The 16501-nt window shown below is 41.9% G+C and overlaps 4 protein-coding genes across 6 annotated transcripts; 2 read left to right on the top strand and 2 right to left on the bottom strand.

Moving 5' to 3' along the window:
* Positions 1–56: 56 nt before the first annotated feature.
* On the bottom strand, positions 57–3344 carry LOC114449855 (histone-binding protein N1/N2-like). 2 transcript variants are annotated; one of them, XM_028427694.1, is made up of 14 exons: positions 3221–3344; positions 3008–3113; positions 2688–2768; positions 2507–2613; positions 2032–2427; positions 1872–1948; positions 1721–1797; positions 1563–1636; positions 1093–1281; positions 830–1002; positions 689–751; positions 501–593; positions 289–425; positions 57–216 (listed from the first exon to the last, which is right to left on the bottom strand). In XM_028427694.1, the coding sequence occupies exons 2-14, from the start codon at positions 3106–3108 to the stop codon at positions 210–212; spliced, it is 1575 nt and encodes a 524-aa protein (XP_028283495.1). In that variant the 5' UTR covers positions 3109–3113; positions 3221–3344; the 3' UTR covers positions 57–209. The 2 variants fall into 2 exon arrangements, with proteins under 2 accessions (XP_028283495.1, XP_028283496.1); XM_028427695.1 differs by having other exon boundaries at positions 1872–1945.
* A 3180-nt stretch (positions 3345–6524) lies between these two features.
* Positions 6525–9255, top strand: prdx1 (peroxiredoxin 1). Its single transcript, XM_028427187.1, has 6 exons — positions 6525–6652; positions 7465–7577; positions 7728–7881; positions 8041–8163; positions 8430–8560; positions 8983–9255. The coding sequence occupies exons 2-6, from the start codon at positions 7472–7474 to the stop codon at positions 9063–9065; spliced, it is 597 nt and encodes a 198-aa protein (XP_028282988.1). The 5' UTR covers positions 6525–6652; positions 7465–7471; the 3' UTR covers positions 9066–9255.
* Positions 9256–9504: 249 nt separating this feature from the next.
* Positions 9505–11971, top strand: zte38 (zebrafish testis-expressed 38). Of its 2 annotated transcripts, none has more exons than XM_028427186.1 (12): positions 9505–9934; positions 10151–10295; positions 10424–10487; positions 10570–10606; positions 10700–10720; positions 10818–10844; positions 10931–10998; positions 11076–11224; positions 11346–11533; positions 11634–11682; positions 11756–11799; positions 11905–11971. In XM_028427186.1, exons 1-12 carry the CDS (start codon positions 9887–9889, stop codon positions 11953–11955), a joined length of 891 nt encoding a protein of 296 aa, XP_028282987.1. In that variant the 5' UTR covers positions 9505–9886; the 3' UTR covers positions 11956–11971. The 2 variants fall into 2 exon arrangements, with proteins under 2 accessions (XP_028282987.1, XP_028282986.1); XM_028427185.1 differs by having other exon boundaries at positions 11319–11533.
* Positions 11972–12118: 147 nt separating this feature from the next.
* On the bottom strand, positions 12119–16271 carry aldh9a1b (aldehyde dehydrogenase 9 family, member A1b). The gene is made up of 12 exons (XM_028427575.1): positions 16090–16271; positions 15795–16015; positions 15294–15439; positions 15016–15145; positions 14693–14827; positions 14220–14416; positions 13982–14122; positions 13682–13870; positions 13501–13588; positions 13273–13414; positions 13048–13160; positions 12119–12739 (listed from the first exon to the last, which is right to left on the bottom strand). The coding sequence occupies exons 2-12, from the start codon at positions 15973–15975 to the stop codon at positions 12645–12647; spliced, it is 1557 nt and encodes a 518-aa protein (XP_028283376.1). The 5' UTR covers positions 15976–16015; positions 16090–16271; the 3' UTR covers positions 12119–12644.
* Between the last annotated feature and the right edge of the window lie 230 nt (positions 16272–16501).

Below are 16501 nucleotides of genomic sequence, written 5' to 3'. Positions count from 1 at the left end.
ATAAAGCTGTGCAAGAAGTCATTTGTTGCATGGCTCTTAATAAAATTGTCCCCAGCTAAAGCTTTATCGAAAAGTGTTTAATCAACATTAAAGTTTACAGTGAACAAACATTAACATGGCTCGGAAAAGATACACATATTTACAACAGCAAACGAGCTTGTCGTTATTTAATGAGCTCCATCTTGAACACAACTTGCAGCAGTCCGGTTTCACTGACTGAAAAATAAGATGACTGTTAGTTGGATTGCAGTACTTCAAATCAAGGGATCAATAAAAAGTGCAACTCACCTCTCGACCTCCATGCTCGCAGCGTCTCCGCTGGTTTTGTGATCACCGTTGGTCTGAGTCTCCTGCCCTTCATGACCGTTGTCCTGTTTCACCTTCTTGACGACGCCCTCCTTCACCGGACTCTCTTCTGGTTTCCTCTGAAATGCAGCACGCATGTTTATTTAAACAGTCCATACATTGTCTGAATACATCTGTACATGTAGCTGCCTCACCTTCTTTCTGACCAGGTGGGAGATGTCAGATACTGGAGCTGTAGAGGCGTGTCCATTAGTGGAACCAACTCCATTTGTTGACGCAACCTTTGTCTGGTCGGAGAGAAAAAAAGAGAGAAAAGATGCATGTCTTATTTTGCTTTAGTAGTCTGAACGTGGCCTAATGCTGTTTTTTTTGTACAACTCACCTCTGAACTGGATGAAGAGGGTTTGTTTTGTTCAGGGAATGCAGAAGAAGAGGAGGCTCCATCCTGAAAGAAGTTTTGTTTTTAGCTCACAGATGACTGCAAGAATCTTCAACTTAACGTCACATGAAACTTCACACTCACCAGGACACCATTCATGGCCTCGGCAGCACTGCTCGCCGTTTTCATGCCTTCAGTGGCGTCCTCCACCTTCTCCTGGATCTCTGGCAGCAGAGCCTTCAGCTCCTCAAGCTCCTTCCTCTCGTCTGGCAGGGCATCAGGACCCTCTGCTTTGTCCAGCATCTGCTGCAGTTTGTCTGGAAGACAACGATTTAAGTGTTACCTTGTGGGAAGAAAAAAAAAACATTTATTATGGGAGTGAAGCCAGCGTAGCAGCCACATCTTACCCAGCCTGCTCTTTATGACAGTGATGGAGCTGCTGAGCGCTTCGATGGCCTTACTGTACTGGAGGTTCAGGCTGTATGTCACACCGAGCTGGTAGTGAGTCTCTGCGAGCAGCCTGCTGTCTGAGTCCAGGTGCTTCAGCTGCAGCTTCAGACACTCCTGGAAATCGTCCAGTGCCTGTGTGTAATTTCCTGACAAAAGAAGCAGCAAATCAGCACACACTTCCCGTCATGAGGACATGTCTGGGAACGCATACACCAGGTGGCCAGAAACAAAACTGCACATTTAATGATCATGCTGCTGTGTAACCGCTGTGCCTTATCAGCCAATTTACCCATTAAGCCATTACATGTCTCTTCAGGAAACATTAGCTCCCGTCTCCCACTTTGTTCTGATTGATCACATGACTGGTAATTATTGATTGGAAATAACATCTCACATCCATCTATAATATTTATCAACCCGTCAGTACCTGATTCAGCAGAAACTTCACCCAGTTTCAGGTGAGCCTGAGCTGCCATCAGCTGATCCTCCTTAGCGTCTTTCCTGATCAGAAAAGAAATATTAAAAAAAAAAAAAAAGTTAGATCCCAGTCACTGTGAAATAACACTAACAGCTCAGTACACACACCTTTTGTAGATAACCTTAGCTACTTCTAACATCTCCCAGGCCAGCTGCAGGTTCCCCACGTCCTCATCGTCACTGTCCTGATGAATAAAAATCAGGGTTAAATGCCTGAGGTGTTGAGCAGAGTTGTGTTGAACTGTGAGCTGCTCAGTACCTTCCCCTCAGCTGTGCCATCTCCTTCACCCTGCTCCTCTGCATCATCGTCTTCTTCTGCCTCTTCCTCACCATCTTCTAAATAGACCAAATCCACACGTTTATGTCAGTGAACCAAAGTGTTCATCATTTCTGTTCAGGAGAAAATGGGGAATGGTTACCTGCTTCCTCTTGCTTGTCTGCCAATTCCTCTTTTTCTGTAGAGTCTGCTTCCATTTCTGCAGACTCCTCTTTAGTTTCAGCAGACTCTTCCTCCTTTTTAGCAGACTCCTCTTTAGTTTCAGCAGACTCTTCCTCTTTTTCAACAGTCTTTCCTTCCTTTTTAGCAGACTCTTCCTCCTGTTCAATCTCTTTTTCCTTCTTATCTTCACCTTCATGTGGTTTGGTTCCATTAACTTCAGCCTTTCCCTCATCCCCCTCTCCCTTTTCAGCTTTCTCTTGTTCATCACCAGCCTCAGCTTTCTCCGTGTCTTCACTCTGCTTTCCGTCTGCCTTTTCATCTTTCTTCTCCGCCATGGCGTCATACACCTGAACCCTTAGGTCGTCTCTGGTTTTCTCTGAGATCGTAAAGTATGGTTAGGACCAGATCTGAGAGCACCTAGAGACTCTTCACTGAATATGACATCATTTCCTCACCATCAAGGTTTTCTGCACTCTCCACGTTAGAGTCTTTGGGCTTGTTTTCATCCTCGTCCTCCTCAGGTACTCCTTCCAGAGCGTTACCCAGGACCGAGTTCTCCATCCTACGAAAACAACAGTTACAACAGCCCTCTTTCTTCAATGATCAACCCAGCACCAGAAATAAAAATATGCATACCGTGCCAAGTCCAGCAGCGATTTTCCATACCAGAAGAAAGCCTCTCCACACTCGTCAGCTGTGTCGCCATATTTTTTAGCTCTGAAATTACAGGCAAATTGCAATTTAATGTCAGATTATGAATACCTCATTTGCTCAGGTTTGCTCTGTGTACATGTGAGAGACATTATAAGGTGTTTGGCCCTTACAGTAGCTCTCAGTCATATCTCCTCTGAGGACTCTCTCTGGTTAATTTAATTTAATTAAAGCTACAGCACTCAGCCCACCCGCAGCTGCTTTTTAACCATTCAGCAGACTCTAATTTAATTATCATTACTCACAGCATGCCGCAGGCCTCCTGCAGGGCGCTCACCGCATCCACCACCTTCCCCATCACCAGGTGCTTCTTACCGGTGCCGATGAGCTTGTTGGCCTCCTCCATGTTTTCTACAAAGGACAGGTAGAGAAACGATTTGTAAACTCGGTGAACAAACGGAGCTGCTGTTCGTTATAAAACATGTTAGAAAGTTAGTATTACGTCAAAAGATACGTACCTTGAATGAGGAAAATACGACTGAAAGTCTGTGCAGTGGCGTGGCGTGTGTGTGTCTCAGCTCGTCTCGCACACTACCTGCTCCGTTGTTTCAATTTGGCGCGAAATAATGATGCCCTTTCCGGTCGATTTCCGGGTTCAAAGTCTAGCGCGGGAGAGGTCTTAAAGGTACAAAGTCCAACAACATGGGGTACAAGTGTACGTAATAATTTGTATGATGTACATTGTGCTCCCAATAACATTACTTATACAACACAACTTTTAGTCATATCCACAAGTCAAATTGATCTGGCAGCAGAAAATATGATGACATTAAAGCTGTTATTTTTGCCTTCCTCTTTGCTGCTCCTACTATTAATTTCACTACAGTTGTTTAAAATTCTATTATAACAATTGCTGCTACTAATTCCTATGACAGACCAGTGGAAATGCAGACTACTACGATTTAATTTTTTCCATGTACAATAGATTGCACCATAAATGTGTAAATATAATTGTTATTAGTGGTAAGTGAATATCTAGTCAAAAAAAAAAGCCAGATTGTTAAATCTTAAATCTAAACGTTAAATGTGTCACTCCGCTCAGTGGAAGCTCCTGTAGCGCCCTCTGCTGGAGGTCGTGTGATGGGTTTATCACAAACTAACGAAACACACTAATTGGACACTGCTGCGTGTTTGTCTGCAGAAAAGTAATCTGGTTAACGGTGTGTGTGTGTGTGTGTGTGTGTGTGTGTGTGAAGAGCACTACTATGCAATAGGCGCCCTGTACTTGATGTGTTTTTGGGAATGTAGGCAGGCTTTGTAGTGCTGTTGGGGTGATCAGAGATTACGCCATGTTCATTTTATTTTACCAGTTTTCTTCCCTGGTATTAACATTATGTGTGTGTGTGTGTACATGTGTGTTAAGTACATGCTGCTGTCATGACCTGCTGTGAAGGACAGGGATTGTCCAGCTCCCCTCTGAGCTCTTCTTGCTGACTCTGCTGTGTCAAGACAAGTCTGGACCTGGCACCCAATCAACCTCCTGCTGGGACAGTCCTTATGAACCCCCACACACTGTCAGCCATAATTCCCAATGAAATCTGCACCATGTTCATTCACAGATTTGATAGAATATGGAGAGTGGAAGCAATTTGGGTGTCTTTATTTTGAACAAAAAAAACACACACCCAAATATATTAAATTGCTGGGTGCTTTGGAGCTGTAATTTACCATTACTACATTAAAAGTATGAGTGGTTTATCACATTTGTGACCATGACAACTATTTAGTCATCCCAAGCAGGAGTGCACTCAGAATGATAGCTCAAGTGCCCTTCAAACATGCAGTTGCTCTGGAATCGGTGGTGGAGCAGATGCACTAATTATACGCATATTGTGAGACAGGAGATGAATGCAGGGCAGTGTTTGATCACAAGCCCGCTGCTGTGCTTCTAACGGGAGGTTATTATTGTGTGCCCCCCTCTTATCTGGCCCTTCACGTGGTGTCATGGCAACCGCAGGCAAAGACATCACTGGGTGACGGGTGGAGGGGCTGATTGAGCCGATACATCCTCCAGGTCCAGTGCAGGTAGACTGATCCTCTGTCTGTGAAGATAAGAAACACCAAACAAGTTTTTATTACATAGAAAAAAATATCAAAAACAACAATTAAATGTGACATGGCATGTTTGTGCCATTAACGTTTTAGCTTTACTTCCTTCCACATGTTCTTTTGTTGGTGTACAGTATATATGGATGACTCTCTTGGTGGCCTATATAAAATAGTTTTCTACAAACTACAAAACTTAAACGTCTTTCTTGAACAGACAGTAAAATGGATTTAGCTTCCTGTTTTGTGGACGTACAGAAAGTGTTGTTGCTCTGCTCAGTCATTTAGAGAGTAGAGCAGTGGTGAGTGAGGAGGAAATGAGAAAGAAAAATGCTTCCTCTGGACTCTGGATAAATACAAGATGGTGCAATGACATGATGGAGACAAGTGAAGGATCTGTAGCTTTAGTTAAATGGTAGGTAAATAGGTACAAAATAAAGGGAACACTTAAAGAACGCATAACTCCAAGCCAGTCACACTTCTGTTAAATCAGCCTGTCCAGTTAGATTGTGAATCAGTTTCAGCTGCTGTTGTGCAAATGGAACAGACAACAGGTGGAAATTAGAGGCAATTATCAAGACAGCCCCTATAAAGGAGAGGTTCTGCAGGTGCTAACCACAGACCATTTCTCTGTTCTCATCCTTTCTGCCTGATGTTTGATCACTTTTGCATTTTGTCAGTACTCTCACCCCTAGAGGTAGCATGAGGCGGTGTCTCCAACCCACACAAGTTTCTCAGGTAGTGCAGCTCTTCCAGGATGGCACATCAATGAGAGCTGTGGCAAGAAGGTTTGCTGTGAGACGTGGAAGTAGAAGGTATGGATGCTATGGACCGGCCTGCCCGTTCCCCAGACCTGAATCCAATCGAGCACATTGGGGACATCATGTCTTGTTCCATCCACAAACGCCACGTTGCACCACAGAATGTCCAGGAGTGGACTGATGCTTTAATCCAGGTCTGGGAGGAGAGCCCTCAGGGCAGCATCCATCAGGAGTGAGGTCATACAGGCACCTGGAGGCCACACACACTGCTGGGCCTCATTCTGACTTGTCTTGAGGAATTTCCACTCAAGCTGGATCAGCCTGTAATGTGATTTTCCACTTTTATTTTGAGTGTGGTTCAAATCCAGACCTTTATGGGTTAATAATTTTGATTTACATTGATCATTTTTATGTTATTTTGTTGTCAACGTATTTCACCATGTAATGAATGAAGATTTTCAACTGGAATATTTCATTCATTGAGATCTAGGAGGTGTTATTTTAGTGTTCCCTTTATTTTTCTGAGCAGTGTGTATGTGTGTATATCTAACAGCTGGAGCCTCTTTGTCCTATGTATGTTAAGTTATTGATAAGGATCTCTTATGTTCATGATGACAATGAATTAGCTCCTCATCCCGACAGAGGTTGAGTCACATGATGAAACCTTGTGACTGTGTTAGTTAGCCCAGATCAGGGAACTCCAAACCACTAGAAACCTTGTTTTTTTTTTTTGAGTTTTAGTTTAATAATGCAGTGTTATGCACCAAAACAGCAGCTATGACAACGTGAGAGAAGCCACATAGGTCTGTAGTTATATAAGTGTTAGTGGTCTGAAGAGCTTTTCCTGGAGCACTCTTGTTCCGTCTTCTCATGCTTACTGTCTGATTTAGGATTTCACAAGACCACACGCACTCCCACGAAAGAAAAACTGCAAAGTCATGCTGTGTAGTGGGAGACTCGGTGATTAACTTCACGTTGTGAAGAGATCTCGCGAGATTTGAGTGATGCTATAAATTTCCCAGTCGACGCTGTCGCCGCCTGCACTCTGTCCTCCTGTGTCTGTGAGCTGTGAGCAGAACTGAGGTACGTGACACAAAATACTTAAAAAATACTATAATTTTAATTTTTTAATTTTTCTTTCCTTGTGTTTTAAAATCAGTTTTTACTCTTCGGGGTGTTCGTGTGTTTGGTTTATTTCAGCGGACAGTTGCTTGGAAGTTTCAGTTCAACAAGTGATTTTTCCCCAAAGATTTCGAAAAACCGTAACTTCACAAACTTTAGAGCTGTTAGACGGAATGTTACTGACTGTTTTCACACATAAAAGGAATTACACATTAAGGTAACTTCACAGGAAACGTCGACATTTTTTCTAGTGTTTTTACTAGTTTTGCAGATGTTACTGCTGCTAGCTCTTGAAATCTGAATCTGGCACACCGTAAACAAAAGTTGAGACTTGTCTAAACAATAGAATCATCCATATGCGGAAACATCTGCGCCCTGAGAGGAGAAGTGGAAACGCTTCATGAGTTTCGATTAGTGAAATAACCTGTTATTAACGTTATTACACCTGTTATTAAACACTAAGTGCTAGGTGCTTAAATTACGTGTTTCTGAACGCAATGTGTTTATGTTATAGCCATGACTATGACATGTCTCTGATCTGCTCTGATGATTGACAGATGTGTCATGGCTGCATTTTCTTCACCCTTTTTTGATAAAAGATTAAATCATCTAACTGCATTTTTAAAATCTAAAGTACTGCAACTACTTTACTGACTGCCCATTCATTGTCATTCATTTGAGACTCCCTACACAAACACACACACAGTGTTGATTTGATTTTGAGAAGACGTTGCATAATTCACTATTTGTTTTTCTTCCTTTAATCCCTTCAGACTGAAGATGGCTGCAGGCAAAGCACAAATCGGAAAGCTGGCCCCAGACTTCACAGCCAAAGCAGTGATGCCAGATGGGCAGTTCAAGGACCTGAAGATGTCGGACTACAGAGGTACGCCCACAGTCTGCATCGCGCGCTTTGATGATGTGATTCACTGTTTTGTGTGCCCTTGGTGTATTGAATAGAAGCTCATTTGCACTACTGAAGAGAATTGATTAGACAGTTAATAGCCATATTGTGTGTGTTTTTGTTTTTGTACAGGGAAGTATGTTGTGTTTTTTTTCTATCCTCTGGACTTCACCTTTGTGTGTCCAACTGAGATCATCGCTTTCAGTGATGCTGCCGATGAGTTCAGGAAGATCGACTGTGAGGTCATTGCTGCCTCAGTCGACTCACACTACTCCCATTTCGCGTGGTATGTTTTCATTGCTTTATATTTTAAAAACCAATAGTGACACAACTAATCGTGTAAAAAAAAAAAGGAAAAAAATAGTCAAGGTCATTACTAAATATTACAATCATTAATAAAGCACAATTTAAAACAGTCTTCTAACAACTTGTTGTGATCTCAAAGGATAAACACACCACGTAAGCAGGGCGGTCTGGGCGGCATGAAGATCCCCCTGGTATCTGACACACGACGCACCATCTCCACAGATTATGGTGTCCTGAAGGAGGACGAGGGCATTGCCTACAGGTAAGTGTGAATATGTGGAGTTATGACTCTACAGTATGCTTTGCAATAATTCTAACCCAGCTCTGCCCTTTCTAGAGGGAGAATAAATATAGTTAGAAAAATAGAAATATAGTTAATGTATAATTAATAGTATTGTAAAGGTGGTTGTTATTGCGCCCACATAGACACTGTTCACTCTTTCCTGCCCAGTACTTTTACCACAGAACCACCAACAGAAACGTTAATGAGAAATATTGCACGTGCATGTGCTGCTCTTTCTATTTCAGGGGTTTGTTTATCATCGACCACAAGGGCATCCTGAGACAGATCACCATCAATGACCTCCCTGTTGGGCGCTCTGTGGAGGAGACACTGCGTTTGGTCCAGGCCTTTCAGTTCACAGACAAGCACGGAGAAGGTATGTTACTGCTGCAAGTCTGTGACATTTTATACAGTGTCTTGGTTCTGAAAGGTTTTAATGTGAAATATGTAATATAATTTAAACCTTGATACTGCCTTCTTTGACCTAAATATGCTCGAAAATTAATTGAATTGCGGCTGGCTGCTCAGAAATATTACAGACAGCAAAAAGTCTTTTGTAAATTCAAAAGTTTGTAGTCTTATCAGTGCTGAGTTTTACATTAACCTTACGATGCTTATCGGCCAAAAGCAGGGCTATAAATTCAGCATAGGCTGCCACAGATGTCGTAAGACGTTTATGACACTTGGTAGATTTCACACCCTTTGCAGCTCATGGTTTAAACTGTATTGTGTGTCATATTGGCACACCTTCGTTGTTTCATGTACTGGCCAGGACTCATTACAGGCTTATCTTTTCAGTCTGCCCAGCCGGCTGGAAACCAGGAAGTGACACCATCAAACCAGACGTCCAGAAGAGTAAAGACTTCTTCTCCAAGCAGTAATAAACCCAAGGCCAGAGTCTGCTGCCTGCTGTAGGAGATTTCATTTTGTGATTACATTTCCAACCATATTTAAGTCAGCCGCTGTGCCTGTGGAGGAGTGTTAAGGAGTTTTTGTAGTCATCATGTGTGTTCTGTCCTCTGTAGAGTGAAAAGTACACTTTTGACCAAAGTATACAGTTGTGTAACGTGGTGTCTTCTGTATTCACTGTCTGACAGATTCATGGTTTTCATCGCAGTCCTCACTTTTCTTAAAAAAGACATTCCAAACATTTTTATTGGAACAAAACCAGAAACACCTCAGCTCATAATGTTACAGTGAACAACAAATGATCTTTATCTAAATAAAGAAAACAGAAAATACTCACCTTCTTTTATTTAGTTCTTTTTAAATGTGGATATGATGTAGTCTATATGTATATCAAACCTTCAGCTATAATGTGAGTTTGATCAGGATGATAAAGAGGAAGCTGATCATATAAATCATGTCGGTGTCAATTATAAGATTATGAGAGTACCAAAGTCAAAGGTAAATGACGCGCACCTGTGACGTATGTGATGACATATTTGGGCGGGAAACTTAATGAGGTCATAATTATCTGTAGGTTTAATTGGCTGCACCTAGACCTCTTCAAACAGGATTGTTAGACCACACAACAAAAACCTTAACATCTTATTTAGAAGAAGAAGAACAATCGGTTGAAGAAGTGGTACTAACGTTTTTTTTGTTCTGTTGTTAAATATTTATGTTCCTTCAGTTTGTTAGCTAGTTTATTCGTTAGCATTAGCGATAGTTAGCTAGCTAGCAGGAAAGAAGAAAACTGATGGAGTTCAAAATGAGCGTCAGGAAGAGCAAAGAGGAAACTGCTGAGGTTTGAACTCACCACACGTTATCTAAACACACTGCATTTAAAGGTTTATAAACTCAGTCTGTGTGTAGCTATGTGTGTGTTCCTGTTTGAGACTATTTTATTGTGCCCACATTCAAATAATAGCCAATTGCGACATCGTGTGGCGAGTCAAATTCACCAATTTGTTAGCTAAGATGCAGCCTCCTTTCTTACGAGTCTTTCTTGTCGTGTGTAAAGTGGTCGGGGTTGTTTTTAAACGATCTAAAAACCAAGCAAGACTCTCTGGTCTTCGTCAAGAGGATGATGGCTGTGGCAGTGTCCTCCATCACTTATCTCCGGGGGATCTTTCCGGAGGAAGCCTACAGATCCAGATATCTAGAAGGTAAACACCGTAGATCAAACGTATTGAAGCAGTCCAAAGTACATTTTATACTACATACCTTCAGAAAAGTGCATTTATTCTAGGTTTATATGAAATACTAACATGCATTGTTTTGTCTGCTGTGCCAGATTTATGCATTAAACTTTTGCGTGAAACCTGCAACAACCCTGGTGCCAGCAAAGTTGTAAAATGGTGAATATGATCCTCATGAGAATGTAAAGTAGCTACCGTTCCTCACTAGAATTTATCACATACATCTTTTTCATACTTCCAGGATGATGGGCTGCTTTGATGCTTTGGAGAGGCAGTATGTGAGTCAACCACACCCTTCTTTAAATTATGTATCTCACCAATTTGATTGATGTTGTCAAACATGTTTGGTATTAATTGTGTCCTCTTGACAGCTTGAGATTGTGTTCATTGGGGTAAGTGAATGGAGCCAGCACATTAACGTGTAGTGTTCTTGGACCGCTGACACTGAAAAGGTTGCAAACAACTTATTATTATTATTTTGCAATTTAGGTCTACACCAATCCAGATGTACCTACTGTGAGTTCACTTAAAATGTTTAAAAACTAATTTGCAGCCACAGTGTCAGTGTGATCATTGTTTAGAAGTGTTTTCTTATTTTGCAGCACATTGTTGAGTCCTACCAGTTTAAATTCAGATACACTGAAAAGGGACCTGAGATGGACATATTCAGGTTGGGATATATCTGCATGTCATAGGCAGGACATAGACCAAATGACTTAAGTTGATATTATCTCTATAAAACAACAGGAACAATGAAAGTGGGCTGCAGGTGTCACTGGATGACACAAAGAAAGCCTCGTTGCTGCTCGTCAGGAAGCTGTACCTGCTCATGCAAAACCTCAGTGCCCTCCCCAGCAACGTCTACCTCACCATGAACCTCTACTACTATGATAACAGTAAGACACACGATCTGCAATGTTTGAGAATCAGTTAAGGATCTTGTTGTTGATTTGCATGGAGATCATGTCTTGGCCTGCTCTTGTTTCAAAGTCACCCCTGCTGACTACCAACCTCCAGGCTTCAAGGAGGGAGAATGTGACAGACTGTGGTTTGAAGGCATTCCTGTGCACTTCAAGGTGGGCGAAGTGCAGACTGCCTTCCATACTTTGAGACTGCGCATAACAGCGGAGCAAGGAAGAATGGAACAACTCAGAGGGAACCACTTGAGGGAGACAGAGCAGGATTCTCAGAGGGAAATGATGAATGTAGGTACATAAAGGAGTGCTGTCTGCCGTTGTCATTGTCACAAGTTCTCTCACACATTACTGTTGGCTTATCATAATGTGTTGTGACTCCTCGTTACAGGATCACTGCAAGAAAATGAATGACGAACAGGATCTCCCCTCTGAAGATGGTAGGTCTGCAGTATTTGTAGTATCTGTACTGACAATGAAGAGGTTTCTCACTGCTTACTGTCCTTTAAACAGAGTCTGCACAGTTCAAGAAACCTAGAAGACCAAAGGTAGCAAAGGTACATTTGTACTGCAGGATACAGAAAACATAGCATTAAGAGCAATAAGCGTTTCTCTAGAATTGTAAAATTAGATATACAAGTAAATATTTTTTTTGGTCTTAGAAAAACGCAGCATCCAAACCTGTGGTCAAGAAGAGAACAAGAAGACAGTAGTCTACAAGACATGCACCAAACCAAATCCGAACTTAATGTTTTTTTTAAAGTACCTATATGTTACATGGTTATTAAATGTGTTCATTTAGACACAATCTGCTGACATGGCAGGATGTTGCTGTCACAGTTCTAGTTTACAACATTATACACTGATGCAACTAGATTAAATTTACTGTTTAATGTTTAAAAGTGCTTGATTAGTTTACATGAATGTATACAAAAATAGGTTAACATGTACATTTCAAGAAATAAAGCATGATTGTAAACATTATTTTGTGTTACATTATATTTACATTATATTATATTCTCTATCACTATCACTGGCAAAATCATAAACAAATGCATGCAGGAATCACATAAGAATCTTTTACACTCAGCTGAAAACTATCTAAGTTTAGTAAACAGAAGTCTTCAATTAGACCACATTGGCAGAGCAATTATTCTTGGTTCTAATTTTTTGTTGATGCTTTGTCACTGTTCGTGTGGACTTTTGTGCCTTACATTGCCACATTTTCCTTCACAAAAATACTTGAGGATAGACCACTGAAGGCCGGCTTTTCAAGGCTTGTTCCTCATACGTTAAGGTAAGAACATTTGATGCTTTTTTTCCCTGAGTGATGGAAGACATTTCGGATCATCTGCTTCAGTCTCTGGCTCAGCACTGCTCCAGCATCCTCTGGTTGTGCGGTCTAGAAGAGGCTGTCTACATCTCCCATCTCTACAAACACAGTCTTCAGCTGGGAGTAGTATTCAATCGTGACCTGGCCGTTCTCCCGTCCTATGCCTGGTGAATGTAAGGAAGAGAAATTTACCTCCACTGGAAGACATTTAAAAAGTACACGGAAGTACTCTCAAGCACAGGCCCCAAATTCTTTCCAAACCTTAATGGAGGGCAAGATGGGAATGTTTATAGTGATGATGGCTGGAAATGAAAAACTGCTGCTGAATTTATTTCTGTATAAAGTGTGTTGCCATTTTGAATAAATGAGAATACAAATGAGTTTTGCAATAATACAAATGAGGGGACAAAAGAAAGTAATGGTGTGCAAAATTTGGTGAGCGAGCCGCAAATTAAGTGCACCCAGGCTGTACCTGACATTTTGAAGCCTCCAAATGGCACCTCCACAGGAGTGATGTTGTAGTTGTTGATGAAACAGGAACCAGCCTTGAGGTGTTCGACCACACGGTGGGCTCGCCTTACATCCCTGCAGACAAACAAAAGCTGTCCTTCATCTTTTCTAGTACTGCTGGTTAGGTTTGCTGCTCTAAATGTAGACTCTTTAAGCCTTGTGTATGTTTCCACATCCACAAACCAACCTGGTGAAAACGCCTGCAGCCAGACCCATTGTGGTGTCATTGGCTCTTTTCAGCACTCCCTCCTCTGTTTCAAACGACAGCACAGACATGACAGGACCAAAGATCTCCTCCTTCACACAGGTCATCTCATCAGTGCAGTTGCCTGTTAGAAGGAAATAAATGATCAGAATATGGGCAACATGTAGATATTTTCCACCTGCCATTGACAAGAATGAGCAGAAGCTTTACCCAATACACATGGAGTCATGTAGTATCCACCTTTGAGTTTGGGATCTGACGGCACAAAAGGTTCTCCCCCACACAACACTGTAGCTCCCTAATAACAACAGTCAGTTGTTCAGAGTTGCTGCTCGTAAAGCTAATATCATACTGTTTGACAGAGAAAAACAAATGATTCAGACAATCTTACCTCTTTTTTTGCTTGCTCAACAAAAGACAGAACTTTATCAAGATGTGGCCGGCTGACAAGTGCTCCCATTCTGGTACTCTCTAACAGAGGGTCTCCAATTTCAATTGCTCTGGTCCTCTTCACCACCTCCTCTACAAACCCAGGTAGAATGTCCCTCTGAACAAAGACCCTTGTACCATTACTGCAGACCTGTGATACAAAAGCAACATCATTTAATACAACTGAATTTTACTATTATGTCTGTTTGGATTGAATCACTAACATCTGGTAAAATAAGACTATCAGTGCAGGACAGTCTACCTGGCCCTGAGACAGGAAGTTGGCCATTAGAGCTCCCTTCACAGCATTCTCCAGATCACTGTCCTGAAAGATGAGCAGAGGAGATTTTCCCCCAAGCTCCAAAGTCACTGGCTTCACCCCCTTAGATGCCATCTCCATAATCTGTGAGTGCACATGTAAGAGTATCCATCAATGAATCTGCTCATGGATCACAAATCAGGATAAACATAGACAAAAAACATTGGGTGTTATCGTAGACCTTCTGTCCGGTGGGCACGCTCCCAGTAAAGGACACCTTGGCAACATCAGGGTGATGACACAGTAAGCTGCCAGTCTCCTGGCTGCCCTGCACCACATTGAACAGCCCCTCTGGAGCTCCAGCCTTTGCATAGATCTCAGCTAACATGACAGCTGTCAGCGGTGTCACAGGTGATGGTTTAAACACCATGGAGTTACCTGAGTGTGGATGCAAAAAGATTTATACAAAGATTTTTCTATTTATTAACAATAAGTTAGAATTGTGTAAAGACAGGCCAAAGCTCCCAATTAGATACGATTATCCATTAACTGCAGAACAGACTCATCACAACCAGGATGTGAGCATTTAAATCACTGTGCTGCACTGCCATCTATAGGTGAAAGGTCATTAATGTTTTCTGGATATATCAGTGCAAGTTTATTTAAATAAAAAAACAATGTAATCCTAACAGTGGTAGAAAACAATTCTCATACCACAGGCCAGTGCTGGAGCAGACTTCCAGGCTGCTATCTGAAAGGGATAATTCCAAGCACCGATGCCAACGCAGACTCCCAGAGGCTCCCTGCGGGTGTAGGCAAAGGATCCGCCAGGCAACTGAACATGCTGGCCTTGACAAATGAAAAAAAAAGAAGCATAAACAAGGTAAAATTAATCTTTTAAGGGTGACTTCTTAGAGATTTCATAAATGGCATTTCTTAATGTTTAGTATGTAAATAAATGATAGCAGGTACACGCTTATAAATTAGAATATTACATTGTTCATTAAACTTCATTGAGTTCATTGAGTTATACTAACCTGCCAGAGTGCTGGCTAGTCCTGCGTAGTACTCTATACACAGCCTGGCAGAGTCCACATCCAGACGGGCCTCTGTGATGGACTTCCCATTGTTGACCACTTCCATTTCAGCTATCTCCTCTCTCCTGCTCTGTGCATCAAAAACAACACTACATAATTTTTAACACTGAAAAGTGTGGACTGAATCCAGCATCAGAAGACATGTTTACAGTCTATGTTTGTCTCTTGAGACCCTTATAATGCTTGACATGACATTCAAATAAAGACAGAATAAACACCTCAATGATGTGGGCTGCTTCTATCATGACTCTTGCCCTTTCCATCCCTGACATCTTGCTCCAATGACCAAAGGCCGACTTGGCAGCCTTCACAGCCTGATCAACCTCTGCAGGACCACACGGCTCCAGGTGGCACAGGACACGGCCTGTAAAGGCAAACATGTGATGGTCCAAACAGTCAGGTGAACAGGTACATACAAAACATTCTGTAAGACTGTCCTATGTGGTTTGTAATTTGATTTGTACTGATCCAGTGTGTGGTCCATCCGGGCTTATAGGCTGGAGGATACTGAATTTAGTTTAGACTGCAGAGCTGGAAGTGTCATTACCAATAATGGAAACTGAGATAAGACAAACAGAAGCCTCATGCATGTGTATTGGGCTGTACAGACTCTCCGTACAGACAGACACTGTGCTCATAGATGAAAGATCCCAAACAAAGTGACCAAAGTCCAGTTAGGAGGCAGGCTTCTTCACTTTACAATAGATCGTGTAGCTTACCGGTTGCAGGTTCGTACACATTTTCCCTGTTGTTCTGCTCTTTGCTCGTCCTTCTCTTTCCTGCCCAGAAGTTCAGCGGGACTCTGACGTCCACTGAGCCCGAAGAGACGAACCGTGCCCCGGCAACGAGTGGTCCAGCAGCAGGCCGCCGCGAAAACGCAGCGAGCCTCGGCAGAAGCATATTAAATGCTGCCTCTATGACCAGGTTTAACCTTTAACAACTGCAAAACACACAATATGCAGGTTAACCAGCGTCCTGCAGCGCGGCAATAACTGTCAACGTCAATAGTTTCACCTAACAAGTGTGGAAAAGTAGCACACGCTAGAGACCCTTTACACGCCTTTCATTTAGTTTTAATACTTTAAAGACGTTTTAGTAACAGGCTTCAAATAAGTTCGCGTTATAATAAATTCAGTTTTTAAGAGATTACGACTTTAACAGTTACTCTCTTATAGCGTTATTTTAGCCTACGCTGACCGAAGAGGCGGAGCAAACTGTTTACACCGTAACGTCGGAACGTAACACACTATTGGACAGTTCCACTGTCAATCACAAAAAGCGTCATTAGGAAAATCTTCTTTTTTCCTAACCTAATTAAAAGTCAGTTGTAAATATGTGAGTGAAAACATATTCGAAAAATGTGTGCAAATAAAATTTTGTGTACGTAAAATTGCGATATTTAAGATGAATGGTGTTACTGTGGGAG

This window comes from Parambassis ranga, chromosome 17 (assembly GCF_900634625.1).
Source record: "Parambassis ranga chromosome 17, fParRan2.1, whole genome shotgun sequence".
Taxonomy (NCBI): domain Eukaryota; kingdom Metazoa; phylum Chordata; class Actinopteri; family Ambassidae; genus Parambassis; species Parambassis ranga.
Note: the sequence above shows the minus strand (reverse complement) of the source record. Positions and strands in the feature narration are given on the sequence as shown.